Genomic DNA, 24,866 nt, shown 5'->3' with positions numbered 1-24,866 from the left:
CTGCGCTTGAAAAAATAAGTCCTGTAATTAATGGGAACCAATGCAATAATATGGTCTATATCAGGTGTTTCCAATCCTGTTCCTGGAGATCTACCTCCCTGCAAATGTAATATGTTAATTAAAATCTTCAGGAGCACTTGAAATGCCCCTCTGTTTATGGCCTCGCCCACTGATCTGGTAACTGCTATTACTGTCCTGCAGAGACCTATACTTGGGAGCACTTGATATTTACAGACATGTATTTGGATCTGAACTCTGCTGGTAGGTATACAGGAACAGGACTGGTCTATATTAATAATAATTTATTAGTTTAAATATTTTTAAGTCGTCCTTTAGCCCCCTTGGAGGTTTGCTGAGGCCCTTAGTGGGCCCCAGCCCCCATGGTTGAGAAATTATTGAGCTATTCAATATATTAGTTAATTTGAAAGAAAATTATATTTTTGCTAGTTGCATTTGTATAACAAAAGTTTCTTTTGGGCTGCGCAGTTGTGATCATTTCTCTCTCTACAGGAGTAGGAAGGATTAAACACATGGAGCACAAAAGGAGATGTCGGTCACTCACGGTCATAAAGATATGATATCATATGTATGCATGACTGTGATTTGTGGGTGAACGGTCCCTTTAATTGCCAGTTTGACCGACAGCAGTGCTTCTCACAAGACTTGCCTGCTCCGCAGCCCCACCTGCTGGCCAACAAATAAGATGTTCGGTTTTCACTGAGATTCTTAAGCGTCACAAAATTTTTGTTTTTAAAATGTCTTTGTCTCAATTTGATATGTATTTATTGCGCTAACATTTCAGGTCAAATTAACGTGTAACATGCAGCCAGGTAAGATATAAAGACGAGGACGGCCATTTCATCCCCTTGTTGTGCAGACCTCTCTGGCGTTAAGCCGTTATCTGAGAATGAACTCGATTTTGGACAGTGTGTGTTGTTCAGCAGTGTATGTGTCCCTGCACGCAGCAGGTGACGTTTAGAAGAGGAGTGGCTTTTATGCAGCGACCGTCTCCCACGTGTTGTTAAGGAAGGATGATGATTTAAGTACAGTAAACAGAGTGGCCATCTACAGCAGAATAGCGGCTGGCCGAGCGACTCCATGTATATGGCTTGTGCCGCACTTAATCGCCGCGGCCGATTATATGCATCTTTTTCCTCTCCACTGATGGGTGAACAATGGAGAAGCCGTCAGCAGAAATTTCTGGTGACCCTCCTATTTTCCCATGCACCAGAACATTGTTTATGATGCTGTTGTTGTGTAGGAGGGCAGGGACGGACCTGATCTCGGTGGATTTCTGCTAGAAAACACTCAGAACGCGACAGGCGGTGACCGGCCTCTCATCCTTCCAGAACCGAGCAGCTGATGTTGGCAGTGCTGCCGCTATCTTCCCGGCGAACATGGTGAAATTCCCAGCGCTCACGCACTACTTGCCTCTCATCCGATTCCTGGTGCCGCTGGCCATTACCAACATAGCCATCGACCTCGGCGAACAGGCAAGTGTGAATGAATTGTCCGTTAAAAACAGCACTTCATGACGTAAGATTGGTTGTGTATCCTTGGAGCTGAACACTGCAGCAATGGCATTCCTCAAGAGGTCTGTTTATCTGGCTGGCGCATGTAACGTTTTAGTATGTTAACGTAGCTTTTATTTCGTAAGGAAACGGGCAAACAGCGGCCCTTCGTTGACAGGGCATCATTCACAAACAACATGAGCCGATCAGCTGTGTTCGTCAACAGCTGGCCATACAGCGCATCCAATAACGTGTGTCACACCGAACAATGCAAAAGCAATCTGTCAGAGATGAATGTGCACTTTTGGATGGGCTGATTTTTGTTTTCACCTCTGCGTGAACTGGCCTTGTTTTTGTCAACCATTAACAAATGTACTGCGGCTTACAGTATTTATTTTATCGCAGTCTTTACATGTTTAAATGGGTTGGCTACAAAAACCCTTGGCTGATCAAATATTTTATTCATGTAATTCACATCTCATTTTGATGCTCTTATGTTTCTTCCCGAGGTTATACTAAATAATTTCTACACATTGGAAAGTCTTTCTCATTATCATGAGCTCCAAAGATTAAAAAAAATTGTTCACACTATTTAAAATGTTTAAGGTCATGTTAAACTCAAATATTTGTGCACAATCACTTTTTTATTGAATGTTTGAGGGCATTATAGACAGACCGGTAATTGGTGTTTTGATATTGGGTTTTAAAATAATTGAATAGCATTATTTCATAATTGGTTGGATTTTTACACTTTTCACTGGAAAATAAATGGAAATGTAATAATTATGTAATTGTTAAGCTACACATTTCACAGTGGAGAATGGTTTGTGGTCACATTTAATGGTTAAATGTTTTTATTATATTTATAATGTTTTAGCGTTGTCGTATAATGAAAAGTTATTGTATTAAAAAGCAGAAATAAATCTATAAACTGGCTTTAAATATAAGTTATTAGAAACATATTGGCCATATCGGTTGATCCAGATGTTGCAATTGACAGTTGATGAAGAAATGTTGAGTGTTGATGCAATACCTCAGTTGTCATGATGACAAATTATTTTTCTGGTAAGTAAAGATCATAAAAATAAGAACATTTTGAAATTAGAATGAATTTGATGGATGCAAGTTGAAGTCACTACACTGAAGAATTCATTTGATTTTGGGAAAACTGGAATGAAATATTGCCTTTCGTTTTTGTTAGATACAAAATACAATTTTCAGAATCACTTATAGCAGAAAGAAGAAATGTGAGCAGGAACTCTACATGGAACTCACATTAACAGACATCCATTATCTCTCTGCACATTGTTGTAAGACGATGAAGTGGCAGATAAAGAGTCAGAAGAAGGCAGCAGATAAGGAGGAAAGAAAAGCGTACATTCATGTGTCCTTTTGACTTTATCTCTTATTGTACAGGACTCGCTGCTTATTAATTATGTGACTGATTACCTACTGTTTCATCCACATCTTAAGATTTAAACATAAGCAATGTTCTCTTTAAACAGTAAATATTACAGAACGGTGCCACCAGGTTAGAGTCGAGGACGGGACAGCAAAGGTTATTTAATTGTGCAGTAACACCTACAACGTGAAGAGCAAGTAGAACTTATGTACACCTCAGCATTTTCCAACAAGTTTGACATCTGACACATTTACAAATCACCTTCTCATGTGACGGGGATATATTCTGGATATATTTTACAGTTTTATTGTCACAATAAAGTCGGTTGTCACTGAGACACTTTAGAGTTACTCTATCTCCACTTTCTTTGAGAGGTTTGAGACTACATTGACTGTTGATTCTGATCACACTTTTCAGGTGTTTATCTCAATAAAAGTCCATGAATTAATGTAATCTTATAACTCTTCTTCCTTTTTCTGCTTAGAAATGTTCCTTGATGGACAGCGTACAGACTTTTATACTGTGATATTTAGCAGCACATGGTGCATTGTCACACTAAAGTTTGTTTTTTTACACATATTCAGCTTAAAAGAGAGAGAAGCCGGCGGTCCTGTGTAACACAAACTTGTCCAGCGTAGCAAATACCAGTCCTCACGTTTAGATCCTTTTCTGGGGGACATGCCATGAAAGGCATTTAGTCAGTTGATTCAGGGGTAGCGCTGTATATCTTGAGTATAAAACCCTCTTTGTGTTAAAGAATCCCATGAGGGGTGATAGTTTATCACCATTTCAATTCATCCCTCCACTTTAGAAAATCGATAATGCGACTAAATCTGGATTCTTTTAATCACTCTACCAGCCTGTTTTTTCTATAATGCTGGAAAAAAAGGTGTTTCTGATAAATTTGTATAATTTCTCTCTCTTCCTAAACAGGCTTTAAACAGGGGAATAGCAGCAGTCAAAGAGGATGCTGTGGAAATGCTGGCCAGCTATGGTCTGGCCTACTCCCTCATGAAGTTCTTCACAGGCCCTATGAGTGATTTCAAGAACGTTGGGCTGGTGTTTGTCAACAGCAAACGGGACAGAACCAAGGCGGTCCTCTGTATGGTCGCTGCGGGAACCGTGGCTATCATTTTCCATTCTCTCATTGGTCAGTCTGCCAGTCTATCATTTCCTCACTCCACCTCTTGCATGAGTTTATACTAAATGTACAGGGCACACCGTTTTGCTTTGCACTTTTCTAAACAAATATGTCACGATGGTAGACTTAGCGAGCGGTGTTATGACTGGAGAAGGACCTCAAATGGTCTTAATCATGCAGACTCTACTCGTAGAAGGCAGATGTAACTATTCTCTGGAAAAGTCATTGCACAAAGGAACATTATATTCCAAACACGGTTCATCCGCTGTGTTGACGGAAAGGCTTTTTTGCCAGGTTACTACATGCCTGTCCAGTGTACTCCCTGTGAATGGAGAGGCCTCTCTCAAACAAACTATCCAAACTCACGGGGGTAGTAGATTGCCATTTATTTTCGGATCTTCGTTCATCCTCTATTATTATATTGTCATTAAACAAATTGGGCAAAATTCTGCACTCCTACTCAGCAGGAAATAAGTTCCGCCACCCATATTTACCAAATTACAAATACTTAAGCTTGTGGGTTGTGGTTAAAAACGGTGCAATTGTCTTTAAACAGTCTAAATTTACAGTGTAAGTTGTCATTTTACTTGAAGAATGAAGGATATTCACCTTGGATACGTTGTTTATCTACCCCAAATTCATTTGCATTTACACAAATAGTCATTTAAACACGAAGCAAAAAATCGGAGCCATTTTCAGCTGCTCCGCAGTGCCCATATGACAGTTATTGCTATGAGTGCATGAAGAAAGAATGTTACCAGGGTAACCTCGAGGGATATAGGATACAAACCACCACCCTCTTGGAGGAGGGCATGAATTTTTAACCACTATGCCAACACCTGTCTTCCGCACTTAATGATGTGCTTTTAAATGAAGAACTTATAGTCTGTTAACATAACATGGTCACTCTCCATCATCTTGCGTGCGGTCTCAGACATGTTTTGCCCATTTGCACAGTCACTGAGTTTTGTAGAGCTGTCATCCATCTGTGGATCACGTCAATGCACACATTACTGAGAAAAAGGGAAAAGACATGGGAGACATGAGAACTTCTGTCTTTGCATGTTATTTTTAAAATGATATTATACTATCCATCCATTCTCCACAACTTATTCTATGTAGGGTCACATGGATGCCTATCCCAGAGTAATATAATATAATATAATATTAGAACTTCTGTGTCCTTGCATGTCGTTTGTGTACATTATTGATAAATATACAAATTAATCTTGTTATCACTTTTCCTTGTTTAGCCTACACAGATCTTGGCTATTACATCATTAACCAACTGCATCATGTGGATGAGTCTGTGGGGAGTAAGACCCGGAAGGCGTTTTTCTATCTGGCTGCTTTTCCTTTACTTGACGCCATGGTGAGTGACATACCATCCCTGGAGATATTCGGTCGTAATGTCATAATAAGTTCTTGCTCTGACCGTCAGATCTGGCTCGTCTGCCTGGCACAGATGGGCAGAGAGTGTGTGTTTAATTGTGTGGTACAGCCAGGCATCAGAGCCTATTCAGATCTGGAAAACCATCAAGCTCCTTTGGATAAATAACAGCCCACACGGAACGTCCTGTGCCTCTCAATGGAGGTTAAACTGCAGCAATGTTTTGTTTAAAGTGTTATGTCTCTAGACTAGAAATTGAACCCAACTATTTTTTTTTATAAACAAATGGAACTACATATAAATGCTAAGCAGCAAAACTATTTAGGACATTGCTAATAATTAGAAATGTTTCTTGAGCACCAAGGCTGGAGTAATAATACAGAAAATTCAGGAGTAAATTACATTTTGAAATATGTGACCCTGGATCAGAAAACCAGTCACAAGTCGCACGGGTATATTTGTGGCGATAGCCAACAATACATTGTATGGGTCAAAATGCTCGATTTTTCTTTTATGCCAAAAATCATTAGGATATTAAGTAAAGATCATGTTCCATGAAGATATTTTGTAAATTTCCTACCGTAAATATATCAAAAATGTATTTTTGTGAGTGGACGCAGCAAAAGCGAGAACATTAATGGACAACTTTAACGGCGATTTTCTCAATGTTTCGTATCCTGTATCCTGGCCAAATATTGTCCTTTCATTACTAACCATACATCAATGAAAGGCTTATTTATTCAGCTTTCAGATGATGTATAAATCTCAATTTCAAAACATTTACCCTTGTGACTGGTTTTGTGGTCCAGGGTCACATATATAAAAATAGAAAACAGTTACTTTAAAGTGTACAAATATTTCACAATATTACTGTTCATTTTAATATTTTGATCAGATAAATGCATAAAAAATCAGACTCAAGAATTTTGAATGGTAGTGGATACTGTAATATAAAACTATACATGAGTCATGAATAATGTTTATTTTAATGGCTTTGCAATGTTATCTTAAATATATAGTATGCAATTGCATCAATATAGTACTATATGAGTAAAATACACCCTACAATTTAATATAATATGTAACAGCTCCATCTATCTGCTAAAGGGTCCTTGGCCTGGATTAACGAATTGTATCCAGCTTTTTCCTATACACCATAATGCTTTGCGCAAATTATGGGAGTATCTTCTGTTAAACTGTAAAGAATCGGTTAAAGGTTCACTCTATGGATGCAATAATAAGCTGGTACAATGAGATGACATTATCCTACTCACCCTCTAACCATCACACATTAAATAGAAATGTAAAAGTGTAAAAGAAGTGAAGATTAGAAGTGAAAAGGGGAGACAATTACATTTTAATTCGGCCTTGTGAAAACAAACCTGGAAGGAGACATGAGGATTTGGGGAGAAAAACGAGAGATTCTTAGTACATTCCAGTGAATTATTCATGGGATATTTCGTAAATTAAATTGGGAGAATAGAACAGACAACAAATGCACTGTATTAGGGATGCACAATATATGGGCCAGCATATCGGTATCGGCTGATATATTTTCATTTTTAATGTTATTGTTATCATCCCAATGAAAAAATTGGGCCGATATATTTAAAGCTGATAAATAATGGATTATTTCCTTCAGCTGAGACACATCAGATGCACACTGTTCACCGTGATGGTTTTGAATTGCTTAAAATATGATTGGAATCACTTCAAAAGGAAAATATAGTGAAGTGCAACATGCGGTTAAGAGAACATCATCCAAACACCACGCCGCGCACATGTAACAAGGCATACAGACGAGAGAGACATGACAAAACAGGAGTGTCAGAGCTCTGTCACAGAACCAAGAAATACACGAGACAGAAGTGACAAAACCCTGACAATTTCACATTAAAAATATCAAGCTGACGTCTGAAAATAGAACATGAAGGAAATCTTGCAGCTTATTTAGTTACTGGCGGATAAGGATTATTTGTAGCGCATTTGTACATGTTTTTTTGTAGCGCAACCTTATGATTTGAATTGGTTTGTCTCAGTCTTTTTGAGTGCAACATTCCCAAACTGGAAGTGCCTCCTATAATCTAAAACGCAGTAGGCTCATCAGGAAAAAAAAGTGGATTGGATTAGTGACAGTTGATATTAGCTCTTGTCTCTGGTTTCAGGCCTGGACCCATGCTGGAATCCTTCTGAAGCACAAGCACAGTCTCCTAGTGGGATGTGCCTCTATTTCTGATGTTGTTGCACAGGTAAGTTTCAGATTCATTGAATCAGCATTTTATTCTTTGATTTCAGATGCATTTTTACAATCTGTATTGATATGTTTTGTGAATGTGAATATGGTTGTGTATAAAGGATAATTGAAGGTGAGATAATGTGATATAATGGGTTATATATAATGTCAATGCTTTTCATAGCCGTGGTTTAAGTTGTTGTTATTTATCATGTGTTTGGGTTTGAATTAATAATAGTCTGTATGTGTCATGAGAATGGCTATATTTATCACTGTCATTATAATCAGGGTCTCTCTCTCTCTCTCTCTCTCTCTCTCTCTAGGTTGTATTTGTGTCTATTTTGCTCCACAGTCACCTGGCGTGTGTGGAGCCCTTGTTGATCCCAATCCTCTCTCTGTATATGGGAGCTTTGGTACGCTTCACTATCGTTGGTTTGGGGTACTACAGGACCGTTCATGACAACATCCCTGACTCCAGTGGGCCAGAGGTTGGGGTACGTCGTCCATTGACTCTCTTTACACCAGTTCACCCAACTGGCATTTTATTGTGTAAATCTGTTGCTATTGTCCTTCTCAGTTTAGTATCAAAGCTACATTGGTCAGTTTATTGGTTTTCAATACTCATTTCTCCTTGCTCTGCCCCTTCAAATGTGTGCTATATACTGACAATCACTCTGTGTAATAGGGTGATGCCACTATTAAAAAGATGCTAGGCTTTTGGTGGCCGTTGGCTCTTATCCTGGCTACGCAGCGGATTAGCAGACCCATCGTCAATCTGTTTGTGTCACGGGATCTGAAAGGAAGCACAGCTGCCACAGAGGTTAGTCTGGCAAAAGCACTGATGCCTTTACAGTATTTAAATATCAACTTGTAGTCATAATCGTTATTTTCAGTCATTTAGATACAGCATATGTGAGAATATGTAGCTAATATTTAAACTTCGCTATACACTGTGAAAGGCCTCAGCAGCTCTGCATATTTTTTTGCTATGAAAATATGCTGAGAAGGGATGGAGGAAATGTTTTAGTTCTTCTAAATTACCAATTTGCAATCTATTTTTACTTTAAGCAGTGCTGTCAGACGTAAACAGAGTTGGACTTGATTTTGTTGTTAACTAAAACTATAAAAAATTGTTTTCGGTATTTGAAAGCTAAAATAAAATAAAAATATTAAATGAAAAACTTGTACTAAAATAAGTTTAAGTACTAAAATTAATAAAAATAAAACTGAAATAAAAATGAGAGCTAAATATAAATATATTTTTTTAAACTTTTAAAAAATATGAATACTACCTAGATCTGACATGAAACTCTAGATAACACAGGCTGATAGGTCCTTAACTCACTTGGTAGCAATCGCAGCATCATCTACATGGTGCAACTGATTGGTTGCTGTTGCATCAGCAGCCATTGAGCTGCAGTGCAACATTTAAACAAATACCAGTAGTGTTGCTGTTTGCAGTCTGTAGCGCGCTTCAGAAACCCTCCACCTTCCCCAGCTCCACCTGTATAGATCTGCTACAGGGGTTATTTAATGTATGTTACATGTGCAGCAGCAGCAGCATGTCCTACATGCTCACAGCAATGTCTGTGAATGTATTGGCAGTAGCAAGTCTTTCTACTTGCTCTGCTGCATCAGCAGCGTAGCAGATCTATTCCGCCAAGACCAAATACATGAACATTTCCATATCCATTACCATGCCAATCTCTCAGAGAGTTGTCATGACAGAAATACAGTAATAGCAAATAAATACTAAAATAAAACTCATTTAATCTCATAGTGCTCATTTCATCATAGAGTGGGATAACTGGGTCTTTGCATCCTGAGTGCTGCATTTATGGACCAACTTTACCATTTTTTTCCCTGCTTTATTTTTAAAGCTAGGTTTAAACAATTACTGTAATGACAAAACAAGTTTTAATGTCACTTTAGTTGTTTTGTGCCTGGATGTCAGAAATATTTTACGTCACTCAGCTATAGAATCATTCATTATAAACAGATTAGATTGTGGGTGTTTAATGTTAATCATCATCTTTCCGTTGTTTTCCAGGCTGTTGCAGTTCTCACAGCAACATATCCAGTGGGTCACATGCCATATGGCTGGCTCACTGAACTCAGAGCTGTTTACCCTGCATTTGACAAGGTAAGTGTTTGTTGTTATTTCAACTAACATTTATTTTTTTTATCCTTAAACATACACTTCTCAGAATGCTTAATGCTGATCATCCTCTGCATATATACTTAAGTTCATCATCTCCTCCCAGTATTCTTCCTGAACGATCAGTAAAAGGAATCAGTGTGCAGTATTTTCATTTATACCACACTGTCTAACTTTGTCTCAAGGGATGACAAAATTAGTTTATATCTTCCACCTTTCGTGCTAATACTGCAGTATGTCTATTATCTTGTTCTACTTTATGACAAAGCAATTATTTTTTTGGGTAAACAGAGTGGGTTCATGGAGACAGACCTGCAGCTAGAGTCCCAGAGACTGTAATTAAAAAGGCGCACAGTTGGTGTGGTGTTATTTATGGATATTTTCCCATAGAAAAATGACTCAGGATCCACAATTAGGAAGTCCACAGGAAATGGGTTGAGGTTCTCTGGCTGCAGGTGGCTGGCCAACCGTAGATCATTTTTTAATGGATAAAGATGATCTACATTACTGTTTAAAAGTTAGAGGTCTGTAAGATTTGAAAAAGAAATGTTTTTCAGTAAGGTCACTTATGCTCACCAAGGCTACATTTATTTGACAGTAAAAAAAAAGTAATACTGTGAAATATTATTACAATTCAAAATAACTGTAATTAAAGTAATTTAATCATGTGATGGCAAAGCTGAGTTTTCAGCAGCTCTTGTTCAAAAGAAACATTTCTTAGTATTATCAGTGTTGAAAACCGTTGTGCTGCTTAATATTTTTGTGGAAACAGTGATACATTTTTTCATATAATAAATATCTTTACTGTGACTTTTGATCAATTAAATGCATCCTTGCTGAATAAAAGTATTCATTTCTCTAAAACAAAAATCTTACTGACCCCAAACTTTTGATTGATAGTGTACATTATAAATGCTCAAAACATTGTACATTATAAAGAAGAAATGAACTGCATTCCTCACATCTGCTGTTTGTCTTTGTTCTCTTCTCATTTTCTAGAATAACCCGAGCAACAAGTTGGCCAGCAGCAGTGCAGTTGTGACAAAATCCGACATCAAGCGCTTCACTTTTGTTTGTTTGGCTCTTTCTATAACAGTAAGTTTACTGTTACCACATTCTCAATCTTCGTTCTCCGTCTGGCTTTAATAACGCTTGTTTCATATTTTGGTAACTGCAGTTTGCTGAAGTTCAGGGACTTTAAAGGTGCTGTGGGAGTTTATTGTGACCGTGGGCTGCAGTCATATTTTTTGGTTTAGCCAATCAGGAGGAGCTTTCTATCTGTCAATCAAAAGAGTATTTATACCATGTATAAATTAAACATGGTAGATAGAGTTAGTTAGTTCACTTCACTTAAGCTGTAACTGACTGTATTTAAGTGAGATACTACTTTTTTTTTTTTTACAACTTACTGCGCATAATAACTTGTTAAATTCTTTTTGAAGATCCTCATTAAATGTAAACACGCACTTCTTTGACATCTTCACATCTGACTTGATCTCCTCCGCGCTCTCTAATATCCCGCCTTCACTTACTGCAAGTTTACTCGATAACGAACTGTGATTGGATGGTAATTGTGTTCTCCAAAATATACTATGATGAGTACATTTGATTAGCCATTCTCACATGACAGAAGACCACTGGACCCTTTTATGATCACCTAGCAAAGACAATTTAGGAAAGAAGTAATACGGGACAAAATAAGATTTTTTTCCTAAGTCGGGACACTAAAAATAGAGCTGAAAACGGGACGTCTGGTCACCCTAAATAGTGTCATGTCTAATCAGTAGTTCAATCTGGCTACAGCGCACTTAGTTGGTGTTTTTTACTTTGCTGCCTTTTTTTTACATGTATAATATATAAACCCACATAGCGTAATCAGTAAAAATGATATTTTATATAGATATTTTTTATTTTTCCATTTGTCCCCTGAATTTAAAATGCAATAGACAAAAATCCAAAGGCTTCTTATTCAGCTACTAAACACATAGTTGTAAAGCCGTAAGGAGTGCATTAGGGATAGTGTGTTTTGTTATTGTGAGTACTTTTAGAGTCAAGCTAAATGATTAATTGATGCTGTCTGCTTCTGTAACCGGGTCATATCTTCCCTCCCTGGCCTAGATAAAAGCCTGCTTAGTATTTCACTACAGTGATCATTTTTATTCCATAATTTCACTTCTCTGTCAGTGATGTGGAGGGAGAATCATAATTGAATGAGTATGAGTCTGTCGTTAGTACAGCAAGGCTTCTGTTTAATCTCTTATGTAAGCGCTATATTGTTTTGCCCACATGGCTTCTTCATTGAAATGTTGCATGAATGCGCCACTATTGATGAATACTATGGTTTCTTTACATTTTAACTCAAAGGTATCTAGATTTTATTTCAACATTTTGCTTAGAAATTTCCCCTTTGGGCTTTATTGTTAATTAAATATCATTGATGGTTGGCTTGTGTTGTTGATTTTAAGGAGTTGTAGCAAGTGTTGAGATCTGCTCTCAGCTCCTTGTGCCAACATGTCTGGCCGTACATATCTGTGCATATGCTTCTAATTCCAGTGCTGTTACCCACATTTCAAAGGCTCTTCTCCACCCAGATAGATATAAACACTTATGAGTGTAAATGATAGTGTTTTGATAGCTGTGTCAACAGGGTAAGTATAATATACCAGCTTCCAGATGTGTGCTGGCTCTAAAATTAACATGCCTACTACTATATTAAATTTTGCCCTTGTTGACTGTTTTATATTTTACTATAGATGTTTGATTGATGGTTTGTGAGTGAATATTTTATTTTATTTTTATTTTTATTTTTTTATTGACTTTGTCCTATTTTGTTATGTTATGTTATGTTATGTGTGAGATTTTCTATATAGTCCCATTCAGGTAGTCTGTCTTTCTCTGTGCAGCTCTGTTTTGTGGTGTTCTGGGCGCCACACATTTCTGAGAGGATCCTGGTGGATATCATAGGAGTAGATCAAGCCTTTGCTGAGCTGTGTATCGCCCCATTACGGATTTTCTCCTTCTTTCCCATTCCAGGTATTGCACTTTTAGTAAATCTCCATAAAGACACAAACATTTGACACAATTTTAAGAAACCATGATACATTTTACATTTTCATTGAATCATTTAGCAGACACTTTTATCCAAAGCGATTTATGATCCAAAGGGATTTTTTCAGGATATACCGTATCTGATAAATTGAGAGTTCAAAAGAAGCATTTCTCTGAAATAAAAATCTTCTATAACATTCTAATCCTTGGTTTCACAGACAAGGCTTAAGATATTCCCAGACTAAAATGCATGTTTGCGCTGTTTTAACTGAAAGCAACTTGTACTGAAATATCTTAAAGTATGCCAGTGCCATTGTTGTGTCTCAAGATGCACACCAGTAATGTTTCTTTCTAAGGCACGTTTATAAAAGCTACTTAAATGCCCTAATTGAACTAAGGCCTAATCCTGGTTTAATCTAAGCCCTGTCTGTGAAACCAGGCCTAAATGCCTTTACTGTCAAATTAATGCCGTCATTGCCGAATAAAAGTATTAATTTCTTGGAAAAATGGTACTGACCCCAACATTTGAACAGTAGTGTATATTGAACTTTGTGAATGACCCATGTTCAAATTCTGTTTAAATCTGCAGAACTTTCTATAAAGTCTTGTAGCTGCAAATTCTCCAGGGGCCTTCTCATGACAAACAAAAATGGTTGATCTAGGGTCTGATGTGCAGTGCATCATCAAATGGACAGATGGTCTTAGGGGGACCAGTTGCTCTTTAAAAAAATGTCCATTTGAAAAGGCAAAGGTCATGCTTCAGTTACAATGCTTCAGGCTTACAGAAACTGAGAGAGAAAGAATCACAATGAGAGCTCAAAGTACCTTCGAATTTTATTGTACTTGACTTTTATGGTATAATGATACTGATAGCCAAGCAATCACTGGCGTGTAAAACATGATTGCTTGAGACCGAATTTGCATGAACTGAATTCTCTTTTGTTTTTTATCATCAGTGACGGTTCGTGCTCACCTGACTGGTTGGCTCATGACCCTGAAGAAAACCTTTGTCCTGGCACCGAGCTCTGTCCTCCGCATCATTGTCCTCATCACCAGTCTCATAGTGCTGCCTTACATGGGGTAAGTGTGTTGCGCTTGATTCTACACCAGTACCGAGTAGAAATCTGAAACATACATATTACTAATTGTTGTACTTTAGTGCATCAGACTTGTAAATTGTATATTAAAATGTATTAGACTTTGTTAGAAAGCTTTTTATGCTCAAATTGTGCAGGGTACATGGGGCCACACTTGGTGTTGGATCTCTGCTGGCTGGTTTCCTTGGGGAGTCTACTATGGTTGCAATCGCAGCATGCTATGTCTACCGAAAACAGGTACAATCACACTGAAGCCTGTAGGTTTTTCTGATGATTAAAGTTGCTTTCTATTTGAATAGTTAATACAGTAAAAGAGCAATAAATATTCAGTTCTGCGCTAACACAATGGCCATGAATCTCCAGACATGTTCATTCCAATACTGTATTGTGTATTATAAGCACATACACACATACACAGGAGACTGAGGGTAGTTATTTCAATAAATAAAGTCCAGTCCAGTTACATAAATGTGTTTTCTCTAGCAGTTATTTTGTAGGCTCATTTCAGAATTCAAGAAGGATTATTCAGTCTTCCAAGTTAAACTTTTGGCTGAACAAGTAAACACAATAAAACCACACTGATGTATAAGACAAGGGTCAACTATATCATGAAGGTAAATTTAAGAACAAGGACTTTCCCCCATAAATATCAGTTTGTCATTTAACATGTTGCAAAAGTTTTCAGGTTTAAAGGCATACTCCACTTTTTTTGGAAATAGGCTCATTTTACAACTCTTTTACAACAGAGTTAAACAGTTGAGTTTTACCGTTTTCGAATCCATTCAGCCGATCTCCGGGTCTGGGGGTCCCACTTTTAGCATAGCTTAGCATAATGAATTGAACCGGACATGACCATTAGCATCTCTCTCATTCCTGCGTAATAATCAAGAAACTTTGCTGCCGTACCATGGGTGAAGCAGGCGTAATGATATGACGCAGCGCATGCCGCCTGATAATAGGCTACTGAGCTGGGGACTATTATCAGGTGCTGCGTCATATCATTACGCCTGCTTCACCCATGGTACGGCAGCAAAGTTTCTTGATTATTACGCAGGAATGAGAGTATAGTTCCTAGCCATATCAGCCTAGAAAATCGCAACTTTTCATTTTCCGTCGGTCTTAGTACACGATGTAACTACAGAAGAGTCAAGTTTTAAATAGGAAAAATATCGAAACTCTTTGTTCATTTTTTTGAGAGAGATGCTAATGATCTTGTCCGGGTTCAATTCATTATGCTAAGCTATGCTAAAAGTGGGACCCCCAGACCCGGAGATCGGCTGAATGGATTCGAAAACAGTAAAACTCAACTGTTTAACTCTGGGGGAGTTGTAAAATGAGCCTATTTCCAAAAAAAGTGGAGTATCCCTTTAAGTCAATTCTGTTATTTTAAACTTTTATTCAGCAAATAATCCTGAAAAATGTAACACAGTTTCTACAAAAATATCAAGCAGCTGTTTTCAATGTTGATTATAAGAAAATGTGCATATTAGAATAATTTCTGAAGGATCATGTGCTTCAAATTCAGCTTTGCCACCATAGAAAAAAAAAAGAAAAAAGTAAATATATTAAAATAGAAAACAGTTATTTTTCACAATATTACTGTTTTTACTGTATCATATAAATGCAGCCTTGGCAAGTAAAGAGAGTTAACGGATCTTTCCGACCCCGAACTTTTGAACAGTATTGTACATTACTCTTTACATTTTTATTATCTCTTGAAGGAAAACTCCTATTTTGAAAAATCCTGTGTGGTTTCTCATCTCTATTTCCCACACAAAATGCTCCATTCTTATTTTGTAAATTAAACTGTAATTTTACATGGTAACATTTTTTAGCTAATTACATGAAATAACAATGAAAGATACTTCTACAGCATTTATTAATCTTAGCTAATGTTAATCTCAACATTTACTAATACATTTTTAAGATCAAAAGTTGCATCTGTTAACATTAGTTAATGCACTGTGAACGAACATGAACATTTTTATTAAGTAGCATTAACAAAGGTTAATAAATGCTGTGTACAATGTATTGCTTATTGTTAGCTCATGTTAGTTAATGCATTAACTAATGTTTACAAATGAGACATTATTGCAAAGTGTTACCTTTGACAAACTCTGCATCACATATTTCATTGCAAAACCTTTGTAAACCATTCTATCATAAAATGTCACATTCAGTTTGATATGACAAATTATGTAAGGATGGCTTATGAATGCATTAAACATAAATAGGTTCTGCTCGTTGGGGTAAAATGACTTTCTGCCCACACAGAAGAAAAAGAAAGACTCAGATGAAGACATGACCATTGACGGGGAGGACTCTGCCCCCATGAACGAGGTCAGGGCCGGGGGCCGCATGGACGACATCGTGGAGTTAAGAGAAGAGGATGAGGAAGAGCTGGAAGAACACTGAGCTGTGGATTCTAGGCTGAGCAGGATGCATTGTGGGAATCAGGGCCTTCTTGCTTTCTCGGGCAGTGTACCTATTGCTTACTGTCCCTTGCTGCCGCCCTTTCCCTCCTGCCGAAGCGAGAGCGCAGCTCACTTTTAAATGTGCACAGTTTTAATAAACACAGAGGGAGATTTAGATATCAGTTATGAAGACTTCAGGTGTCCGCTGCAGCATATCTTTGTTACAGTACACACGCAGACATACAAATGCGTACATGCGTCTTCCAGCTGCCGTCAGGAGATATTTTTTTCTTCTGATGCAGGACAGTGAAGATATTAATTTGTACCAAAGCAGTGTTGTGCATTTACTTATTTTTTCTGTATGCTGATCTTTAATGTGCTGCCGTCCTACACATTTCAAAGGAAAGACTATGCTAAATGGAGTTACATCATTCGCTTGGAATGTATTTCCTGTTCCTTCTTCTTCTTTACCTCTACTATTTCACAGAAAGGACAGACTTGATACGATTTTTGAGGTTCAGGGGCAGTGACCTGTGTTACTGCACAGTTTTAAGGACCAACTCAAATGTCAACAGAGGTTATATATATACATATATATATATATATATATATATATATACATATTTATATTGGAATTGAGAATGAATTTGATGGGCATCTTAGAAAACAACAGTTTCAGAGTGACAAATGGTTGGAGTTTATGGGTCATCTAGAGGACCTATTTTTTTAAATATACATACCATATGTTGTAGGTGTATAAAATATGATACATTTTGTATGGGTGATGTTGTGAACTCTGTATATTGTATGAAAAGAACGAATTGGACTGTGTTTTCATAATGAAGTCTATTGGAAGTATTTTTTGTTTTGTTTGAAGTATTTATTTTGTATCTCAGGATGTTCGTGATGGAAAATATTAAAGTACTTTAAAGTCTTATTAATGATCCCTCCCCGTGAGCTGTTTTTCAGGTTCTCCATTGGACAATGATACACAGCTGTTAAGGGTGTCTTAAACCGGTGTTTGTTAATTTAGATTATAGTAAGTGAAGTCTGGCTTAGCTTGTATTAGAGATTTCCTGGACAATACAAAGTAATGATAGAAACATTTATTACAGTTTCAAAAAAGTCTTTGGTCCTCTTATTAAACATTGAAAATGTGGTTTAAAGTGGTCTATGATGAGGTTCTTATGTTCTGTCTTCTATTAAAATGAAGAAAAGTGGGTGTGTTTGTCACTATTACTGCAGCTGATGAGAAGTCTGCTACACAGAAAATGGAAAATTATACTATAGATGTCACATATATCGAGAAAATTGTAAAAAAAAAAACGAAGTAAACTAAATTAGATCAAATTGACATCTAATTTGCATTGTGACTCGTAAATACATTGATTTCATAGCGGTGAAATGACGCCCCTTATCGGTCAACTTTGACACTGCAATGACATCTGAAAAAGGAGGGCGAGTGTAATTTTAGAGCCACGTCTAGATGATCAGACCCCGCCTGTGTCTTTTTTTTTTTTTTTTTTTACAATAATTTTAAATTCTTTAGCACTAATTAATGCGTTAAGTGCCATTTTTACTGCATTTAATATCTTTTCTAGTTGTATAAATTAACATTATAGTTGATTTATTATGAACAAACATCACAATTGTTAACATGAATATGGTGACATTATCATGTCATTTATAACTAGTAATAAGAATATAGTAATTTCATGATGCCTAGTGCATTAAAGTGATATAGTTCAGCAAGAAATAAAAATTCTGTCATCATTTACTTCAGAAACTATGACTTACTTTCTTGCAAAACACAAAATAAGATATTTTGAAGAATGCTTCCACTGCTTTTGTCCATATAAGCTAATCAAAGTCAATGGGGTCCAAAACAACATGGGACACTTTTCATTTTCATTATAAGGACACTTTTTCTAAATATATATTTAGAAATTTTGTGTTTCACAGAAGAAAGAAAGTCACAGTTTCGGAAAGGCATGAGGATGAGTAAAATTATGACAGAATTTTCATTTTCGGTTGAACTATCTCTTTGAATTTTGGTGTTTCCAGTTGTTCTGGAGTCAACAAACTTTGATTGTAAATGCAGTGTTCCATCAATATCATCCTTTTTCATTAATCAATCATTTTCCCTATACTGTTTGAGCTATATTTTGACGTGTTACCTGGCAGATATCTGATGTGTATAGCTGTGATTAAACAGAAACTCTTGGCCTCCTCCCATGTTGAAGTGCTGAAGGTCCAACGCAGTACAGTGCATTCCCATGGGGTCAGGCTTTCCCTTGTGCACACTTGGCTCTGAGATAAAAACCTTTAATAGTAACCCCAATGTAAAAGCCCTCCCATCCCCACTGCCCCTCAGCACTCTGTCACACCCAGGGCCCTCTCTCATGACTAAACATGGGCCTTTGGCATTCTGCAAATTAGAAAAAGACAGATCAAGCTGCATGTCTGGTAGTAGTAGACCTGCAGACCAACTGTGCGAGAGGGTCGGGCCTAATGAATCTGCGCTCAGCCATATATCTTACGTCATTATATGCCATGTTGAGTCTTGAAAAGTATCAATCCATAAACAGAGCCTTGCTTCGCACCATGTTTAAAAACCTATGACTTTCTTTCTTCAGTGGAACACAAAAATATTTATTTATAGCAGAATGTCCAAGTGAATGAAGCTGTCAAGCAAGGCACAATTTTTGTAAATAACAAAATTCTGTTTCTCACATAAAGTTACTAATATGGCTTCAGAAGACTTGGAATATAGTCTTATGGACTATTTTATCATGAATTTATGGGCTATATGGGCTTTTGTTCTTTTGGAATGTGGTTACATTGGTCAAAAGTGACTTTGCTTACAAAATTGTTTCTTTCTATTCTTTCCTGAAAAACACAGTTTCCACAAAAGCAGCACAACTGTTTTCAACATTGATAATAAGGAATATTTCCTTTTCACCAAATCATGTCATTTAGAATGATTTCTGAAGGATCATGTGACACTAAAGACTGGAGTAATGATGCTGAAAATTCAGCTTTGCCATCACAGAAATAATTTACATTTTAAAATATAGTACAATAGAAAACAGTTGTTTTAAATTGTAATAATATTTCACAACATTACTGTTTTACTGTATTTTTGATCAAAATAAATTCAAAAATATCAAAAACATAAAAAAATCTTGCCGACCCTATGAACTGTATATATTAGGCCTATATTATATTATATAGTATACATTCTGACATGTTCTAAACACAATACTGTAAAAGGATTATTAAGGATTGTAAGAATGTGATCATTAAAACAATACACCAAACATTCATTCAACAATCCTAAAAAGATTAGAAACAGTTCCCAGGACACAACTAGTATAAGGCCAGTTTAAAGTCCTCTTCAAACGGTTTAAAGTAAATATTGAATTCCTTTTCAATATAACAATCATTTAATATCTCAGAGCGATCATAATATATTACAGATGGCCACCAGAGGGAAACACTCACTTCTGGGAGGATAAATCGAGACAAATTGCTCCTTCATCCATTAGGTCAATATCAAAAATACTATATCATTCTTTTTTTTTTTTTTTTATAATCATTGATAATACTGACTTGATTTGTTTTATTATAACGGTTATCATGATGATGATCATATTATACACAAGTAGGCAAATAAATGACAGCATTACTGTAATGCAAAAATAACTTAATTAAACAGTAAATAACAAACAGTACAATAAAAGGGAATCATTTTCATTCTCAAAAAATAATCGTCAGATTGTTTTAATTTAATTATCAGGAATTTTTAATTATGATGATAAAGACTTCTGTGGATTTATTTTACTCAACAGTTACATATTTGTTGATTTTTAGGTTATATAGCCTATAAAATCACACCTTCCAACACCCACCACAGACAAATATCAGTGGAGGGGAACTTGTAAAATGTGTAAATAATTTGGGTGTTAGTTCTCGGAATTATCCTCATGCACAACTCAATGTGCAGTGTTTTCACCAAAGCTCCGCCCCCCGTAATAAGTCCGCGATAACAAGTAGTTCCTTGTATAACTCGTTTTCATTAAATAAGGTCGCATCTTGAGGATTTTTTTCATTGCTGTATACATTGACATTCAGTCATCTGTTAGCAGAATAACTAAGAAGAGACGTTTGTGATCTCTTCATCTTTCTGCGTCAGGCAAATTTGGCGCGAACGGCGCAAGGATTTAAGGGAGGTGAAAAAAAAAAAAAAACAATCCGTAGTATTAAAACCCGCGGGAGCAGCTGTTCGAAATCTTGCAGTAAATGACAAGCAGCCGCTCGGCTCGGGTGCTACATTCGCAGAAGTGCGCAGGGTGAGCGGCTCGACCCACTCCCACTTTGGACTTACTTTTACTTGATACTTCACACTCACTGACATCTGACCATATTGACCGTTTTCATTCAGTTTCACCACAGCTACGGTAAGTCCTTCTGAATTACCATTTATAGACCGTTTCCATTTATTTCTATTTTTGGCGAACTATTGGTCATTCATCTTTTATGGACCATAACAAATAATCTGAGAATTTAGACATTTTAATATGACTTGTCTTTTGCTTAATCATTTCTTAACACGTTAAGTAAGTTGATGAGATAAGACAACAGTAAGTTACTTCTGAAGGTTTTAATAAGATGAATCACTATGTATATTTAAAGGGCAAGCTCTTAATCACGCTTTCTTCTTTATAGGCACTCACCATGCCGCTGAGTTCAAGTATGGCGAGTAAAAATTATGATTACGACTACGATTCATACCAGCCCTATTTCTATTTCGACAACGAAGAGGAGGATTTCTATAACCACCAACACGGACAACCACCGGCGCCCAGTGAGGATATATGGAAGAAATTTGAACTGCTACCCACTCCGCCCCTCTCCCCGAGCCGGCGTCCCTCTCTGTCAGACCCCTTCCCCTCCACTGCCGACCAGCTGGAGATGGTTTCGGAGTTTCTGGGGGACGACGTGGTCAACCACAGTATTATTTGCGATGCGGACTACTCCCAGTCTTTTCTGAAATCAATTATCATTCAGGACTGTATGTGGAGCGGGTTCTCCGCTGCGGCTAAGCTTGAGAAGGTCGTGTCGGAGAGACTGGCGTCGCTGCAGGCGGCGAGGAAAGAGTCTTCCAGGAGTGACTCAACGGACGGCTGTCGGTCCAGCCCCAACGCCAGCTACCTTCAGGACATGAGCACCCCTACCTCGCAGTACATTGACCCGTCTGTAGTGTTTCCCTTTCCATTGACTGACAGCTCAAAGCCGTGCAAGCCGTCGTCCACACCGATTTCCACAACACTGCCCCTGGATACTCCACCAACCAGTGGGATTAGCAGCAGCAGTGACAGCGATTCCGGTGAGTAATAGTTTTGACGCTTCTTACTACTTGTACTAACTTGACGGGTCAGCTTACACTTTGACAAGTTTAATTCATTATTTTTGAGCTGTCATTTGTTGCTTATTAATGGCTTTAAAGAGTGAGATATGATCATTTAGATTCGTGTGGTGGTTAAAGCGTTAATCAAGGGTTGTAGCGTCAATTACGTAAGGAGACGCTCCCACCTACGCTAGGTGTCTAGTATGAATAAGCATGCAGAGCTGCAAATTGACATGTTTTTTCTACACTTTAATCCGAATAGATGACGAAGATGAGGAGGAAATCGACGTTGTCACGGTGGAGAAGAGAAAGTCTGTGAAGAAGTCTGACGCGAACGCAACGCATCAAAGCCCCGTCGTCCTCAAACGGTGTCACGTTAATATTCACCAACACAATTACGCCGCACAGCCATCCACGCGGAACGAGCAGCCTGCAGTCAAACGGATTAAATTCGAGAGCCACATCCGGGTGTTTAAACAAATTAGCCACAGCCGAAAATGTGCGAGTCCCAGGACGTCGGACTCTGAGGATAACGATAAAAGGAGGACTCATAACGTGCTCGAGCGGCAACGGCGGAACGAGCTCAAGATGAGTTTCTTCGCGTTGAGAGACGTCATTCCTGACGTGGCGAACAACGAGAAAGCTGCCAAAGTGGTGATACTCAAGAAGGCGACTGAGTGCATAGATAGCATGCAAGAAGATGAACAAAAACTTATCTCACTTAAAGAGCAATTAAGGAGAAAATGTGAACATTTGAAACAGAGACTTGAGCAGTTAAGCAATTCTTAAATTGCTTGGACTTAATTTAGGGACTGGACTTGTTTTAAGCATGCTTGTATGGTTATACCCCAAGTCAATACAGGGTCTTGAGGGTGTGGCAAGTAGTAAGCAAGCAATCTGACATTGATTTATACAAGTACACTGCCTCACTTTGAAAATAACAGAGGTTGGATTTATTTGTATTTAATTTTACTTTTTAGTAATAAAATGGTCTGCGGTTTCATTTACTGTTGGCCTTAACTTAATGTTTTGTTTTTGTAAGTTTTGTACATATTGCACATATGTATTCATTATGCTGTTGATTTCTGAATGCATTTCTTTATAAAAGTTTTTTGGCTAATCATGTCTTCAATGTGGACTCATTGCTTTTGCCTTTACCAGTCTCATGATGACCCACTTCAAAGCCTTCATTAGGTAATCCATTAAGATGATTCAGTCATGCACCGACCCAATGTTTAATTGATTTGGCATACTTCCAGTGTACATGACTCTTGTTTTGCACATCCTTTACTTTGGAAATGCCATCATCTGTTTGTCTAATGGATGACTAATGCTTGTGTCAGAATTACATTCACTATTTAAATGCATCAAAGCCAGTGCCTTGTGTAAAGCCACATAGGTGGAATCACATGTCTACATATTGATTTAGTTATCTACTGTTCATGCTCTTGGCTACACTGGCTCTAATACAAGAAGTTTACAGTGGTTTGGCTTTAGGTAATCCCATTTTATTCAACAAGAAAATAAAGATGTGTATAATCTTCCTCTATACATTTTACTACAAAGCAGCTTTTTTTATATTAATGTAAAATGTTTAGAGATTTCACTTTCTAAGAAGAGCTTTGATGTGCCTGCTGCAAAAAAGATGCCGCCTTCCCTTTAGTGGAGCAGTTGTGAAGACCATGTTGGTATTGGGAATCTTATAGGAAACCTAGCTTAGTTTTGCCCTCCCCTTCAACTCACAAATGCCATTTTTCTTAAAAGTGTCTAGGGTTTGGTAGTATACATAAGGGATGGGCAACGTCTGTCATGGAGTGCCGCTGTCCTGCATGGTTTAGTGCCAACCCTAATCAAACAATTGAACAAGCTAATCAATGTCTTGAGGATTATTAAGGCTGTAACAGACAGGTGAGTTTATTTAAAAAAAAATTAGCATGATTACTTGGAGCTAAACTCTGCAGGACCGATGTTGCCAATCCCTGGCATACATTCTCCTTTTCATACCCAGATTTAACTTTTCTTTATTTTCTCTAATATAATTTTCTTGTCCTGCAACCTGGATGTTGGAACTTTTAAGGAAACCATTCTGGATGTCTTTTTCTCTCTCGCACACATGCCAAAACACCTTATCTGCTCACTCTTATCAAAATACTCTAATGGTGCATGATATAACCAAATTCATAAAAATAAAAACATGCTCCAGTTTGTCAGGCATCCTCTAATGAACCTCTTGGAGCACACACATTCAAAGGTAAACACTGTCATGTGATTTGATGGTCTGCATTGTAATTTCCAGCAAAAACATCATGAGCGTTGCATTCTTTACAGTAGATAAGTGTTCTATTATCCACCCTGGATCCATGTGGAGGAAAAAACAAGAAATATGCAGAAGAGTCCAGAATAATCTGACAGTGTCTTCCGAGACAGGTAGCGAGACATAGGGTCAAACACATGTCAAATACTGTGGAATTCACGATCAATATTAGGATGATAATGCAGCTAAATAGACAATATAGGATAGCTTTACGCGCCACAAATTAATTCGTCATTGTTTGATGTTGTATTGAAGTTTTCGCGCGGTGACGTCAAGCCCTGATCTGACTATGCAAAGCGGCCACGATGCGCGTGCTGCTGTGAGCGCATGGAGGAGAGAGAGAGGACGCACACTTAGCAGCCTGGCTAATGTAGCCAGTCGTGGAGCGCAAAATATTTGGAAATGAAGCACATTTCAGATCTGGAAAGTGAGCTGACTTGCCTAAGGCGTCCAGAATGGTAAGATTCTTCTCCATTGTTGCGCTTAAGATGCATCCAGCAGTCGTGAAACAAAACAAAACGTAGCTTTAGCGCAACGAAATGTGTTTATGTTTTGTGCCACAGGTGCTAGGGTAATCAATACAGGTTTGAATAGGAAACTCGAAACAATTTATTAAAACCCCTTATTTTTTATTATTAGTACCATTTTTATTATTATACATTAATTTAGGGCAGTTAACTTTGCACGTGAATGAGCAGTGATTTATTCTGATTTGTCAGAGCCTCTTGATTTAATGCAACATGTTGAC

General features: G+C 37.5%; 2 protein-coding genes and 1 long non-coding RNA gene across 4 annotated transcripts in view; all 3 read left to right on the top strand.

The window, feature by feature from the left end:
- The first annotated feature begins 885 nt into the window (after positions 1 to 885).
- ankhb (ANKH inorganic pyrophosphate transport regulator b) lies at positions 886 to 16,533 on the top strand. The gene is made up of 12 exons (XM_084412760.1): positions 886 to 1,493; positions 3,847 to 4,063; positions 5,308 to 5,426; positions 7,610 to 7,693; positions 8,001 to 8,171; positions 8,363 to 8,497; positions 9,728 to 9,820; positions 10,835 to 10,930; positions 12,739 to 12,868; positions 13,840 to 13,963; positions 14,118 to 14,217; positions 16,255 to 16,533. The coding sequence occupies exons 1-12, from the start codon at positions 1,398 to 1,400 to the stop codon at positions 16,393 to 16,395; spliced, it is 1,506 nt and encodes a 501-aa protein (XP_084268886.1). The 5' UTR covers positions 886 to 1,397; the 3' UTR covers positions 16,396 to 16,533.
- A 3,971-nt stretch (positions 16,534 to 20,504) lies between these two features.
- Positions 20,505 to 22,924, top strand: mycb (MYC proto-oncogene, bHLH transcription factor b). Its single transcript, XM_084410406.1, has 3 exons — positions 20,505 to 20,854; positions 21,123 to 21,783; positions 22,067 to 22,924. Exons 2-3 carry the CDS (start codon positions 21,132 to 21,134, stop codon positions 22,591 to 22,593), a joined length of 1,179 nt encoding a protein of 392 aa, XP_084266532.1. The 5' UTR covers positions 20,505 to 20,854; positions 21,123 to 21,131; the 3' UTR covers positions 22,594 to 22,924.
- Positions 22,925 to 24,434: 1,510 nt separating this feature from the next.
- Positions 24,435 to 24,866, top strand: part of LOC311291977 — a 32,787-nt gene continuing 32,355 nt past the window's right edge. For both annotated transcript variants that reach the window (XR_014627643.1, XR_014627644.1), the window contains exon 1: positions 24,435 to 24,576. This is a non-coding gene — a long non-coding RNA (uncharacterized lncRNA). The remainder of the gene's footprint in view (positions 24,577 to 24,866) is intronic.

Source organism: Rutilus rutilus (genome assembly GCF_951802725.1).
Source record: "Rutilus rutilus genome assembly, chromosome: 6".
NCBI classification, from domain to species: Eukaryota; Metazoa; Chordata; class Actinopteri; order Cypriniformes; family Leuciscidae; genus Rutilus; species Rutilus rutilus.
Note: the sequence above shows the minus strand (reverse complement) of the source record. Positions and strands in the feature narration are given on the sequence as shown.